Genomic DNA, 15,433 nt, shown 5'->3' on the forward strand with positions numbered 1-15,433 from the left:
ATGGATGTGATAAGAGCGGATGAGCCCCAATAAAATGATTTTTTTTAAAGTGAGTGGTGTTAATTTACAGTTGGCCATTTGGTTTTGATACTAATATCTTTGGTTTTGATACTAATAGTAATGCTAACAAAAAGATTGGAGATTGTTGCCCTTTCTATTTTCTAGAAAATGCCGTGTAGAATCAATATTATTCTTAAGGTGTGTAGAATTTGGCACTAGGTTATCTTGTTACTTACCGCCCCTGGGATTTAGCCCTCCTTCTCTACAGTTTGCCAGTCATGCTAGTTGGATTCTTCTTACTGATATCCAGTTGTATCTTGTCCCTGTCTTGTTCTATTAAGTTTGGCACCCAGTTGGTTACCCTGTAACTTAAGCAGCTTTGTTTTATTTTTGTTTATTTTTCCTTTTCATTCTAATAAGATTGATAAATGTCATGAGTGATACTCTTTGCCTCTCTCCTCATACTTTAACCGATAGCTTTATGTTAGAGTTCTGCGTGTTAGGCAATTAATAGTTTCTGTTCCTCAAGACAAAATTAATTACCTCTTGCTCTGCGATCTGAATGGTCAGCAGTTTGAAACCACCAGCAGTTGCAGGAGAAAGACTGGGCTTTCTATTTCTGTAAAGAGTTACAGCTTCTACAACCCACAGGGGAGTCACTATGAGTCAGCACTGACGACATGGCAGTCAGCTTGGTTTTGGCTTGCTACTATTAGCACTTTGTATATGCCTATATTATATATTTACCACAATAAAAGTGATCTTTGATTATCCACATTATTATGACCTAGACTATACTTTTGTGAGTGCATTTTACCCAGAAATGCACTATATCCTTAGTAATGCACTATATCCAGGAGCCCTGGTCATGTAGTGGGTTCCGCAGTAGGTTGCTAATCACAAGGTCAGCAGTCGGAATCCAACAGCTGGTCCATGTGAGAAAGATGAGATTTTCTGCTCTTGTTAAGAGTTACAGTGTTGGAGACCCACAGGGGCAGTTCTATTCTGCCCTATAGGGGCGCTCTGAGTCAGAATATACTGGCTGACAGTGAGTTTTTAGAGGTTGCAATGCACTACATAGTGTTACAGCATGTAATTACTGATGGTATTGTTTTTCTGGAAACCTCTAGAGACAAAGATCAACTTAATGAAGTTACTTATAATCAAAGGCAATCATATTGAAAACCTAAAAAACAAAAACAAACCAAATTAGTTATTCAGCTTAGGTGAGAACCAAATTAATAGAACGTCTTGGAATAGACCCTGGGGTAAGTCAGGAACTATTTGGATTGTACAATTATTTGTTAATATATATGTTTCTCTTTGTGGTTGCCTGAAAGGAAAAAGGATCTAGGTCCTCTTGTATTTGTAGTTCACTGGTTCTCAACCTTCCTAATGCTGCAGCCTTTTAACACAGTTCCTCATGTTGTGGTGACCCTCAACCATAAAATTATTTTTGTTGCTACTTTATAACTGTAATTTTGCCACTGTTGTGAATGGTAATATAAATATGTGATATGCAGGATATATTTTCATTGTTAAAAACCGAACATAATTAAGCATAGTGATTAATCAATCACAAAACAATACGTAATTATGTGTTGTGAAATATTTATGTGTTTTCGGATGGTCTTAGATGACCCCTGTGAAAGGGTCATTTGATCCCCAAAGGGGTTGACACCCACAGGTTGAGAACCGCTGCTCTATTGATTCCTGGTAGACTCTTAGAATATGCTTGTCAAATGGCTTGCAACAAGTTTTTAAAATCATAGCACAGTCCGAGAACACCATAAGGTGCTGAGCAAATAGTTGTTGAATAATTTATGAGTAAAAGGACTTACTTAGTTTTGTAATGTGAAAAAGATACCGAAAATGGTTATTGTGAAAAAAGATACTGAAAATGGGTATTGGCTTTAGAGAACATAAATTTACTTCCTCACAGGTTTGGAGGTTGTCTGAGTCGGTGTCTTGGAAGTGTGGATCCTCCTTGGGCTTTTGTCCTAATTTCTGGTGTACCAGAAATCCCTGGTGTTCTTTGCTTGTATATATCCTCACATACCTTTATTTCCCCTTATATGTGTCCCTTTATCTGTTTCATAAATGGTTAGGCTTAGGGTCCACCTCTCTGGTACATAATAAAATTAACATAATAAAAAAAATCTGTATTTCCTGGGCAACATGAGAGAGGAGGGGAGTGGAAAGCCAATAAACTCAGGGATAAGGGAACAACGAAGACCTAAAGTTGATGATGATGAGGGCCTATAATGCCTGGTGGGGGTTGAACAAGTACATTGTATCTGATAGGAATTACTGCGAGCTGAGTGGAGGGTGCGCATGCTATTGGTTCAGAAAGAAAGTGAAAGGCCCTAAAGGACTAGGAGACTAAAGGTGTTTATAGAAGTAGCAGTAGTAGTAGAGTTGACAGGCGGACTTTAGGCCTCTACTCAAGGCCTCCCTAAACACAAGAAACTTTGTTCTAATAAACTGGCACTCTTTGAATCTCACCTTCCCAACATGATTGCTGAAGACAAATTGGGTGCGTGAGCAAAGGTGGTGAAGAAGCAGTTGGTGCCCAGCTATCAAAAGATATAGCATCTGGGGTCTTAAAGGCTTGAAGTTAAACAAGCAGCCATCTAGCAGGGAAGCAAATAAGCCCACATGGAAGAAGCACACCAATCTGTGTGATCATAAGGTATCGGTGGGAGCAGGTATCAGGCATCAACAATTCCAAACAAACAATTATATCAGTGTGAAAGAGGGGAGTTGGAGTGGAGACTGAATATCTGTAGACAATTGGGTATCCCCCCACAGAAGGGTTATAAGGAAGGGACAATTCAGCTAGGGTGCAGTGCAGTATCGCACACCGACAAAACACCCATCATTGCTCTTGTTCCATAATGCTTCCTCGCCCCCACTACCATGACTCAGTTCTACCTTACAAATCCGGCTGGACCAGAATACACACATTGATACTGATAAGAGTTTTCAACACATGGAATCAGGACACATAAAACCCTCAGGAACAGTAGTGGGAGTAGCGATGCGAGGGTAGAGGGATACGGGTGGGGTGGGGGAAGGGGGGTCCATTACAAAGTTGGATATATAGCCCATGCCCCAGGGGCATAAATAAAAAATGTAGGTGAAGAGAGACATGAACAGTATAAGACATGAAATAATAATATATAATTGATAAGGATTCATGAGGGTAGGAGAGGGAGGGGGAAAAAAGAGAGCTGATACCAAAGGCTCAAGTAGAAAGAAAATGTTTTGGAAATGTCAATGGCAACATATGTACAAGTGTGCTTAATATATAATTGAGTGATAGATTGTTATGAGATTTGTCAGAGCCCCCCCCAATAAAATGATTAATTTAAATAAATAAGATACCTTTCAGAAGTGATGAGGCTTAGACCTCACCTCTCTGGTACAGCCTAGTTAACATAACAAACGGAAATCTATTTCAGAACAGGGGCATATTTACAGATACAGGGATTAAGACTTTGCTATAACTTTTTTGGGGGGAAAAATTCAATTTATAATAGATAATACTAAAAGACTGAGTTAGCTTCTGTTGACCAAATTTCCAGGTACTTAAAAATAAAAACATTGTTTAATTTATAAGTCTGATTTTCATTTATTTCTCTAAAATTTTTGCTGTAATATACCAGAAAGTTAAATTATGAATTATATCACGAGCTGTTGAAATGGCATTAAATTACTTTTTTACCTTTTGGGTTATACTGTTTATCTAAGAGCCAAGTCAGCAGTTCAAAATTACCAACTGCTCCATGGGAGAAAGACGAGGCTTTTTACTCCCAGTACAAATTACAGTCTTGGAAATCCACGGGTACAGTTCTTCCCATTCTATAGGGTTGCTACTAAATTGATGGCAGTAAATGTTTTAGAGCTTGAAGGACTTCAGAGCAGTAAATAATGAGTATTACATTTTTATATATTATGAAAGAGTAAAATCATTTTCTCTTAGTAGTATTTACAAATAAGGTTATTTTAGGAATAAAGTAAGTCCCCAAATTCTAATTTTAAGTTAGTAAATAAAATAGTTTTTTAATCTAACTGTATTTTTTCCAGATCAAATTTTCACCGGGAATTAAAAAATTGTTTGTAGTTACTGCAGTGAGTGCTGTATCTGTAATTTTTCTGGCCCATCACTTTAAAAGAAGACGGGGAAAGAAAAAAGGGAAAACATTGCCTTGGGAACCAGAGCACCTAGTACTTGAGTACACTAAAAGAACAGCATCCGACAAAGGTAGGTGGGAATAGTGGAATTAAGTTTAGGGAGAAAATTTTGTATGTAATCATAATTTGTGATGATTTCAGTATTTTATTCCCTAAATAGTTCTTTAATATTTAACTCATAAATAATGTATGTTAAATTTAGAAAAATTAGAAAATACAGATAAGCTAAACAAGCATAAAAAATTAACATCATGTCAAGTCCTGCTACTCTGAAATAATTTATATAATAATTTTGCCTGTATCCATGTATACTTTTATGTAAGTATCTTAGATAAAAATTTTGTTGTGCACTAGTAAATTACTTAAATATTTTAAGTAAAATTGTGACCATACCTTATGTTATCTTCTTCTAAAATACTCCAAAGTATATAAGGATCTCTTTCCAGGTCAGTTAATATAGCTCCCTGCTCTCGACTTTAATGGATGGGTATCTAGTCTTAAATTTATACAGATATATGGCAATTTGTTTAGACCAGCCCTATTGTTTCCTTTAGGATGTTTGTGTTTTCTTGTTTTGCACTTGTCTTTAGCTTCCTAGCTATTTCCTTGCAATGTAAAGTTCTAAAAGTGTATTTTCTGGATTTTAAACGATCTTTAATTTTGTTAGAGATATGGTATATATTGTCAAATTATGTCAATAAAAATTGCTTCCTGAGCATGCTAGACTCGTATTTTATTATTTGAATTATTATATACTTTTATTATTTCTTTGTTAAGTAAAACGTTACTGAATGAGTGACATTTTTATTGTGCCAGGTGCAGAAAATATTACAATAATAATAGCTTTTATTCATTGAGGTTTTATTCATTGTTACATGCTTAATGCTGCATTTGTGATACTTTATTTAACCTTTGTAGTAATCCAGCCATCTTATGACTAAGCTTGTGAACCTATGTTACCATCTTGTTTTCTAGATAGGGCAAATTGAGATATATAAAAGTTATGTGACATCCTAGGGATTTTTAACTTGTAAGTAGATTGTGTGTGTGTGTGTAAGTAGATTTGGATCCAGGAGTGTCTTGATGTATTACTTATAAACCAAAAATATGATATGATATTTACCCTAGAGAAATGGGTATGGGAGGAAGTATAAAAAGCGAATTGTAATATAGTATGGATGAGGTTTGCATTTAATTCAGAAAAGAGGTGGTTATATTTTATTAAATTTATAATTTGAAGTTTCAAATTTGTCAGTATTTTTTACTGATTACATTACATCTTCCAAATATTATCCTGATTAATGTTGTTACTACTTTACTATTTATTTCAGAAATAGATTTTTGCAGTGTTAAAAACATACAGATTTTATTAATGGAATACATTTAGTAATTACACTATTCAGTGATGTGTGTGTTAAAGTTAGAAACTTTTGACTGAATGGAACATAAACTTTGAAATTTTACATGAATTTATTATTGTGTTTATTAATGCTTTTACTTTTAATGTGTTTGATAGGTTCAAGTTGTTCCAGCAGTAGACAGAATTTGACGTTGTCTTTGAGTTCCACCAAAGACAAAGGAGCTCAGTCCTGTAACTATGTTAATGGAGGACTTTTCAGTAAATATTCAGATTCTGCACAGAGTTTGATCTCTGTAAGTAAAACTAAAAATACACTATTTTTCCTTCTATGTTTGGTTATTATTAGTCTATTTATTTAAATGGCATAAGATCATGACTCTTACTATGGAAACAACCTTCTGGTTGTCTGAAAACAGATCAGCTGGTTGGTCTTGCTTCCTTCAGACAAGTACACCTTTTCATTTGCTAATGTTCAGCCCCGTTTGGTTGCGGGTGTCTTTGAGTAAATGTTATGGTTTAGAGGGATCTGTTAGAATGGTATAAAAGTGAAAGTGTTGTTTTAGAGCTAGATGCTCCCAAAACATATAAACAAAAAAATCCTGAGAAAACAAAAGGCTAGATTTTCTGCTAAAAACTGGAAGCTGCAGCCAGACTCTGTTCTGTCGCAAATTCACTTGATGAGCCTGCCGAGTTCAAAGTGTTTGGCTTGCATAAAACCGCGAGGGTTTCCTGATTGGATGATTAGTATGATAGTGTCTGACAAGCTGGAGACCACTTGTTTTTCTCTTTGGAGGATTAGTAAAATATTGATGGACAAGGGAGGCATGAAGTTAGTATTTTAAAAAATACAGTTTAAAATTAATATTTAAAATATATTGCATATACATTTTATACTAAATTCTGAAGAGTTAAAAGAATACACAGTACAAATTAGGTTCCTGATCCCCTCAACTCCTCCCTTCAGTGATACACATCATTGTCATTTTTTTTTCATTGTCATTTTTTATGTTTATGTATATCGTGTTAAAACATTCCGGTTTATAAAACAAGGAGGCTTAATAACACAGTTGGTTGAGTGTAGGGCTGTTAACTGCTAAGGTGGCAGTTCAAACCCACCAGCCACTGTAGAGAGGAAGATGAGGTTGTCTGCACTGTAAAGGTTTACAGTCTCAGAAATCCTAAGGAGTAGTTTCTACTCTGTCCTATGGGGTCGATATGAGTCAGAATCAATTTAATGGCAGTGGGTACTTGTTTGACTTGTTCTGTACTTTGTTTCTGTATTTCATTGGAATAGTTACAATACTTTTCATTACCTAAAATATATATACTTTTAAAAAAAGGTATGTTCTTTTATTATTAAATAAGTAAATAAAATACAAAAGTATATTCTCAGGAAGAACTTCTAGTCAAGGATCTGCATATTCTCAATCCCTCTGTACAACTGAGTGGAATGAAACATAGCCTGTTTTAAAACCTGGACTTCCTCTGTATCAGAGAAGTGCCTCTGTCTTGAGTTTTCGCGACTGACAATTGAAGCTATTTTTCCTGGATAAAGGTCGAGAAAGGCAACCCTGGTGAAGGTCCTGTCAGCCAACTGAAAGGTTGGTAGTTTGAACTCACCCAGCTGGTTTATGGAAGAGTGACTTGACATTCGCTTTATAAAGATGACCACTCAGAACACCCTGTGGGCACTTCTTTTCTGCCATACCGCTCCCTATGAGTTGGAATCAAGTTGATGGCACCCAACAACAGTGCAGGCGATTCCCAAGATTTACAGTCTTGGACACTGCATACAGGGTCACTGTGAGTCTGTACTGGCTTACAGGCAGTGAGTAACAAGAAGAAGAAGCAGTGAGTTTCATGATGAGCATATGGTGAAGAGCTGGGTTTTACAGTAAAACTGGCCTCACTTCAGTTTGGTGAGCGTTCTTGGCAGAGAGTAGAGCAGGCGTGAAGCCCTAGAGATGCGCAGGAGAAAGCCTGGTGCACCGTGCACACAGGTGTCACTGTGCGCAATGACATTTGATGGATGGGTGGCAAAGTGAAGTGCGGGAGACGTTGGCGAAATAAGCCCCACAAATATCTAATCATGGAAGATCATGAATGTCAATTTAAAGATTTTCAACTTTATCCTATGCTGTGAGGAGCTTGTAAGCATTTTTGAGCACTTGAAAAGCAATTTTAGAGCACATTTTAGAAAGATAAGTGAGCCCATTGAGATGTAGATGGGGGATGAAGGAGATCAAAAGCTTGTGGGAGCCAGCAGTTGGGAATCTGTTGAGTGAGGAGACCTTGAGTTTGGGTCATGACAAAAGGAGTGGAGGGGAGGGAGCAGGTTCCACAAAACTTGGTTATTGGTTATGAGAGTTGTGGGAAAAGAAGCTAAAGATAACTCTCTGTTGTCTGGTTGAGAAATTTGAGGATGGAAGCATTGTCAGTGAACTTGTGAGTAGGAAATTTTTGTTGTAAGATCAGAGCTCTGCTTTAAACACTTTTACATACTTTCTGTATAAAGTATACGAAGCAAAACATACGCGTTCAGCAGTGTCTATCTGTCGACGTGTACAATTCAGTGACATAGAATATATTCTTTTTACACTCACTTATTCTGAATTGAATTGTGCCTCCCCTACTAACAGTTCCATGGCCCTCCAAGCTTCCTACCTAATCTTTTGAGTTACCGCTGTCATTTCAATACTATATAGATACTTCCTAAAAAGAGAATAGTGCGCTTTTATAAAAAACTAGTTAAGCTAAAGTATTGTTTGGTTTTAGGAGCACTGGTGTGGTGTGGTTAAGCGTTGGGCTGAGATGCCTATGGTCAGTTCAAAACTCCCTGCAGCAGCTCTGTGGGAGAAGACGAGGCTGTCTACTTCTGTAAACAATCTTGGAAACCAACAGGGCGTGAGCGTGAGTCAGCATTGACTCCATTGACTTGATGGCAGTAAGACATTTTTTGTTTTCTTGTGTGATTTTAAGAAGATCTTGGGATATTTTGATTAAACTTTAGAGGCTATTGCAGGGAAATAGTTAGAAGGTTCATTCTGAGCTCCTTTTATTATCCTCCAACATTTTTATTAGCAAGTAATTTACATATCATATAATTGAATAGTTCAATCATTCAATCATAGAATTGTACAATCACTCCCACTCCTAGAATTGTCCAATACTTCCAGTTTTAGAGTATCGATTCCCCCTGCCCATTGGAATTGCCCTTAAGATGATTTATGCAGTCACAGTCCGGTATAGTGCTGAGCTCCTTTGTCGATATACAGACCTTATAATGACCTACTTTTTGACAACTCTCTAATGTGTGGTAAATCTGCCTTTGAAACAGTGAACCAAATCCTGGTCAGAACAAAATCTTCATCACCTTTAGGTCACCCTCACTTGCTTTGTCATTGAAAAGGGTTTGAGCCTCTTTTCCTCACAAACCCACCCACTGCCATTAAGTCACTTCTGACTCATAGTGATCCAAGAGGACAATGTAGAACAGCACCATAGGTTTCTCGGGCTGTATAGCTCTACACAAGCAGACTGGCATCCTTCTCCTGAGGAGCGTCTGTGAGTTCAGACCAGTGACCCAAGGTTAGCAGCCAAATGCCTAACCCACTGGGCCACCAGAGCATCTTTCTTGCATGAACTCAGACTCACTGCCATCAAGTTGATTCTGACTCATAGTGACCCTATAGGCAGGGTAGAACTGCCTCTGTGGGCTTTGGAGACTACTCTTTACAGAAGTAGGAAGCCTCATCTTTCTTCGCAGCTGGTGGTTTAGAACTGCTGACTTTGGGGTTAGCTCCTTCTCTTGTGTGAAAGTAAGGCTACACAAGAACACTTCCACCTCCCCTGACTTACCTACAAATTCAGCATAAAGATACGCTTAGTGTCAGATCTTATTGGTAACTGTTGACTGCCTGAAATTAGTTTGAGGTGCCAACAGAGGAGCCACATGCAGTCACCTAATAGCGGGGGCACATCAAAGGTATGGTAGGTATGATATGTGTCCTGGGCACCACCAAATGAAAGGGGAGGGGCCTGCCAATGAGCAGTATTTATTAGCCATTGTAGTTTCCATGGCCAGCCAGGAGAGATTACTCAGCAATTTCAAAGTAATTGCCCTAGTGATGTTTTCTGTAGCTGTACTGCTGCCTAATAGATGAAAATATAAGCCTATATTTCGTGAGCGAGGACAAAGCTAGAGGTAGAGATTTGAGGAGGAATCTGCCTAGAGATGAATGAAATAATTGGCTTCTGAACACTAAGGAAGAATGTGTACAAATAAAGAAGAGGCTTTTCAATTTTAATCATTTCACACAGAATCAGCATTATAAAAAATTCTAAAAGGAAAATTAGTTAGCACAAATAAAAGAAGGTATGGGTATACTTCATAAACACTTAAAAATAGTAAGCAATAAAGATAACTGCTTGATTTTCAGTGGAAATGATTAATATTCAGGACATTGTGCTGCTTGTATACTTCTGAGCAAATAAAAGTCTCCTTTGTTTGAACATAATTGATTCTTTTTTTTTAGACAATTTATTGGGGCTCATACAATTCTTATCACAGTTCATACATATACATACATCAATTGTATAAAGCACATCTGTACAGTCTTTGCCCTAATCATTTTTTTCTCTTTTCTTTTTTTACATTTTATTAGGGACTCATACAAATCTTATCACCATCCATACATATACATACATCAATTGTATAAAGCACATCCATACATTCCCTGCCCCAATCATTCTCAAGGCATTTGCTCTCCACTTAAGCCCCTTGCATCAGGTCCTCTTTTTTTTTTCCCCTCCCTCCCCTTTCCCCCCTCCCTCATGTGCCCTTGGTAATTTATACATCGTTATTTTGTCATATCTTGCCCTATCCGGAGTCTCCCTTCCCCCCTTCTCTGCTGTCCCTCTCCCAGGGAAGAGGTCACATGTGGATCCCTGTAATTAGTTCCCCCTTTCCAACCCACTCACCCTCCACTCTCCCAGCATCGTCCCTCACACCCTTGGTCCTGAAGGTATCATCCACCCTGGATTCCCTGTACCTCCAGCCCTCATATGTACCAGTGTACAGCCTCTGTCCTATCCAGCCCTGCAAGGTAGAATTCGGATCATGGTAGTTGGGGGGAGGAAGCATCCAGGATCTGGGGGAAAGCTGTGTTCTTCATCGGTACTACCTCACACCCTAATTAACCCATCTCCTCTCCTAAACCCCTCTATGAGGGGATCTCCATTGGCCGACACTTGGGCCTTGGGTCTCCACTCTGCACTTCCCCCTTCATTTAATATGGTATATATATACATATACATACATATATATACATATATACATATACACATATATACACATACATACACACACATATCTTTTTTTTGCATGATGCCTTATACCTGGTCCCTTGGCACCTCGTGATCGCACTGGCCGGTGTGCTTCTTCCATGTGGGCTTTTTTGCTTCTGAGCTAGATGCCCACTTGTTCACCTTCAAGCCTTTAAGACCCCAGACACTATCTCTTTTGATAGCCGGGCACCATCAGCTTTCTTCACCACATTTACTTGTTCACCCACTTTGGCTCCAGCCGTTGTGTCGGGAGAGTGAGCATCATAGAGTTCCAATTTAATAAAAGAAGGTATTCATGCATTGAGGGAGCATAATTGATTCTTTAGATGGAAAGTACATGGACTGTTTTACCAGGAATAGGATTTCTATAAATGACTTGTAAATATAAAAGAACACAACATACTATCACAGGAAAGATTTGTAAATAACTTTGGCTGATCTTAATTTTAGGTCCAGAGTGTCAACTCATGTCATAGCTGTGCTTGTGGCAACTCTAATTCCTGGGACAAAGCAGATGAAGATGATATTAAACTTGTTAATATTCCTGTGACCACTCCGGAGAACTTATATTTGATGGGTAGGAATAACTTGATAAAGTTCTAAGATATTATATTCACATGTTATATAAAATTGAAAATAGTGGATTATGCTGAAGGAAGCAACTATAATTTAAAATTTTTCTGTTAAATTCAGTCTATATAAAATACATACATAATCCACAGTATTAATTTCCTAAGGCTGCTATAACAAATTACCATACATTTTGTCTGTTAAAAAATAGAAAATTATTTTTTCATAGCTCTGGAAGCCAAAAGTCTAAAATCAGAATCACTGGGCCAAACGCCCTCTGAAGTCTCCAGTGAAGAAGAGTTGCTTGCCTCTTCTAGTCTGTTTTTGCTGCCAGGATTTCTTGACTTGTGGTCCTATCATTCCATGGTTTGTCTCCATAATTGTAACATCTTTTCTCTATCTTCTCCCTACAAAGGCATTTTTATTGTGCTAAGGACTACTGGGTAATTCAAAGGGAGCCCCGTGGCATAGTGGTAAAGTACACCATTGCTAACTGAAAGGTTGGCAGTTCAAACTCACCAGCCCCTCTGTGGAAGAAAGATGTTAACAGTTTGCATCTGTAAAGATTTGTAACATTAAGGAGTTCTGTAAGATCAATATGTGTCCGACTCAATAGGAACCAATTTTATTTGGGTTTGGATAATTAAAAATGTTGTCCGTATATATTTAATTTAATCACATCTGCAAATACCCTTTTCTGGTAAGGTAACATTTCCCTGGTTCAGGATTTAGAATCTGAAATATCTGAGGAGCAGGTGGGGCATTGTTCCATTTATCATTGTCAGTTGTCATCAAGTTGCTTCAACTCCTAGTGATTCCATGTACAACAAAGTAGAACATTGCATGGCCCTACGCCATCCTTACAATCTTTGTGATGGCTACCATATCAGTCCATCTCATTGAGATTTTCCCTCTTCTTTAACTGACCAAGCATGATGTCCTCCAGGGAGTGGTTTCTCCTAATAACTTGTTCAAAGGACTTGAGACAAAGTTTCACCATTCTCACTTCTAAAGAGCATTCTTACTATACTTTAAGGTTAAATCTGTTCTTTCTTTTGACAGTCTGATATACGAGGGGTTCCCCCCCACCAACAAAACCAAACAAAAAAACACCAGAATTGCATTGGGTGGAACAGAGCTGTCATAGAACACATTTTTCCCACTGGGTGAGCTTCGAGTAACTTGCTATTAATTAGTGCACCCAGTGGTGTTGCCTGGAAAGGTTCTCACTGGTCACAGTGAAATTTTTTGTAAAAGCAGTTTTGCTCGAATCTCATTTTTTTGTGATGACCAATTTAAGAGAACAGCATATAGCTGTTAAATTTTTGTTTCCTGCTTGGGGAAAATGCCACAGAAACTTTTGTGATGTCGAACACACACAAGGACATCACTGTGGGAAAAACTGAAGTGTACGAGTGGTTTTCTCACTTCAAAAATGGTGAAATGTCAATTGATGACAAACCTCCTCCTGGACATCTGTCAGCTTCCCAAGTGAACGAAAATGTCAACTCTTCGTGTATTTGGCTTGGGTCAGGCCCACCTTAGTCCTCAAAGTAACATTTTTGCTTTTTAAGACTTTAAATAGGTCTTTTCCAGCAGATTTTCCTAATACAATATGCTATTTGATTCCTTGATCGTTTCTTCCATTGGTGTTTATTGTGGATCCACATAAAATGAAATATTCCATAGCTTCATCATTTGTGACCTTTTATCTAATGAATCTATTAGAATCTCTCTCACCTAATCTGTTTTACCTACCTAACATAATGGTTCTTCCAGTAGTTTTTTGAGCTCTTAATTCAGGTCTAGTAGTTTTCCATACAAATCAGCAAATTAGCATCAGAGTAGTGTAGGACACTGCTTGGGGAAAACTGATAGAAAAATTATTTTTCTTGACTTCGGTGTGTTCTCTATCTTTCCAGCATTGTTCTATCTTTATAGAACCTCTTGTAAACCTGCTAGCTTCTGGAAAATAGTTTGTTCTATTATCTTTTTCTCCACCCCACCCCCCTCTATTTCTCTTTCAACAATCAGTTTGCTTTTTAATTTAGGACAGTTTGAAAGATAGTTTTATATCTATAAAATGAGATAATTTTAAAAGATTTTTAATGAATTCATATCATTATTTTATAAGAATCCCAAGAACCTTATTTATTTGAATTACATTTAAAAATAATAAAAACATATTTACCCTTCTTCTCCTATATTTGATTGGCTAACACTATGGTGGTGATGTTGTTCAGTGCTCTTGTTAGGTTCCTGTTCTTAGCAACCGTATGCGTAACAAAACTACACACCTGGTCTCTCTCGATAACATATGTAAAGTGTAGGAGGCAAAGTTTACTGTCTTGTATGCAACTGAGCTTTCTGGCTATATTTCTTCCAAGACAGCTTTGTTTATTCTTCTGGCAGTCCTCGGAACGTCCACTGTGTTTGCCAACACCATAGTTCAAATGTGTTTGGATTATGGACTAGATCTGGAGACTCAGATACACTGAGAGGTTAAGATTGTACTATGAAGTGATAGGAAGTTATTGTTTTGTGCCCAAATTATAGTCAGACAAAATTATACTCAGTCTCATTGATAACTCTACAAAATCTTTCCGCATCTAAATGACTTTATTTTGGCATTGCTTTTGCTCAGTCACACTTGTTCTGTTCTTTTTAGGTATGGAATTGTTTGAAGAGGCATTACGTCGATGGGAACAAGCTCTAACTTTTCGTAATAGACAAGCTGAAGATGAAGCAAGTTGTAGTTCTATTAAGTTGGGCGCAGGAGATGCCATTGCTGAAGAAAATGTAGATGTAAGAGTAATTTATTTTAGAGTGGTCTGCACAATAGTAAAAGAACCTCAGTGGTGCTGTGGGTTAAGTATTGGGCTACTAGCCATAAGACCAGAGGTTCAAACCCACTCACAGCTCCACAAGAGACAGATGTGGGGATTTCTTCCCAGAGGATGCACAGTCTCAGAAACCCTATCTAGGATCACTTTGAGTTGGAATTGATTCAATGGCAGTGAGTTCATAATATTCGAAAATTCAAACTTTTAGGTGTTTATTCAGTATTAATTCCTTTTTGTGGCATTTAATCCTCCTCCCCCATTTTATGATTGTGTTGTATTTTATTTATTTGGTTGTTAAACACCTAAAAGTTAGGTCTCTGCAGTATTCTTTCCAATGCCCCAAATTCCTTTTTTATATCTGTCACTTTCTCTGCCTTTCATTTGTTTCCATTCATCAAGTCTCTTGACTTTCCTAGGATATATAGAATAAGCAGGTTTGATTTTCATAGAAATTTTTTAAAGTTCTATACTTTGAGGTATAAATAAGTGACGGTACAGTCATAAAACTCACCTAGGTCAGAAGTTCTGAGTTGAGTGTGCATCAGGATCACCTAGCAGGCTTGTTAAAACATAGATTTCAGGGCCTCATCCCCATGGTAACTGCTTTAGGAAGCCTGGGGTAAATCATGAGATTTTGAATTTCTAACAAGTTTTCAGAGGATGCTGATATGGCTCATTTTAGGGGCCACACATTGAGAACTCTTAAAATTTTACAGAAAAAAGAAACTGAATCCCAGAGAACTGAAATTATTTTACTAAAGACAGATAAAAGGTAGGTCTCTGCAGTATTTTTTCCAGTGCCCCAATTCCGTTTTTATATCCGTCACTTTCTCTGCCTTTCATTTAAGAAATGGGACATGTTTAGAATGATAACATTAGGATCTGATATTTGCTCTGTGTACTTTTTGTCTTCTTGCAGGATATTATTAGTGCTGAATTTATCCATAAACTTGAAGCTCTGCTGCAAAGAGCATATCGTCTTCAAGAGGAATTCGAAACCACGCTCGGGGCATCTGATTCTAATTCACTCACTAATGACATTGGTAAGACGAATATCTTCAATGATTTTAAGAAATTTATACATGTAAAATGTGAGATTTTCTTCATTTTATCGCAT

General features: G+C 37.5%; 1 protein-coding gene across 3 annotated transcripts in view; it reads left to right on the forward strand.

Annotated features, from left to right (window-relative positions):
* MIGA1 (mitoguardin 1) overlaps nucleotides 1-15,433 on the forward strand; it is an 89,578-nt gene that overhangs the window by 15,139 nt on the left and 59,006 nt on the right. For all 3 annotated transcript variants that reach the window (XM_075557450.1, XM_075557461.1, XM_075557459.1), the window contains 5 exons: nucleotides 4,090-4,267; nucleotides 5,714-5,850; nucleotides 11,354-11,480; nucleotides 14,142-14,278; nucleotides 15,236-15,359. In XM_075557450.1, coding sequence (XP_075413565.1) covers nucleotides 4,090-4,267; nucleotides 5,714-5,850; nucleotides 11,354-11,480; nucleotides 14,142-14,278; nucleotides 15,236-15,359 — 703 coding nt within the window. The remainder of the gene's footprint in view (nucleotides 1-4,089; nucleotides 4,268-5,713; nucleotides 5,851-11,353; nucleotides 11,481-14,141; nucleotides 14,279-15,235; nucleotides 15,360-15,433) is intronic.

Source organism: Tenrec ecaudatus, chromosome 1, assembly GCF_050624435.1.
Source record: "Tenrec ecaudatus isolate mTenEca1 chromosome 1, mTenEca1.hap1, whole genome shotgun sequence".
Taxonomy (NCBI): domain Eukaryota; kingdom Metazoa; phylum Chordata; class Mammalia; order Afrosoricida; family Tenrecidae; genus Tenrec; species Tenrec ecaudatus.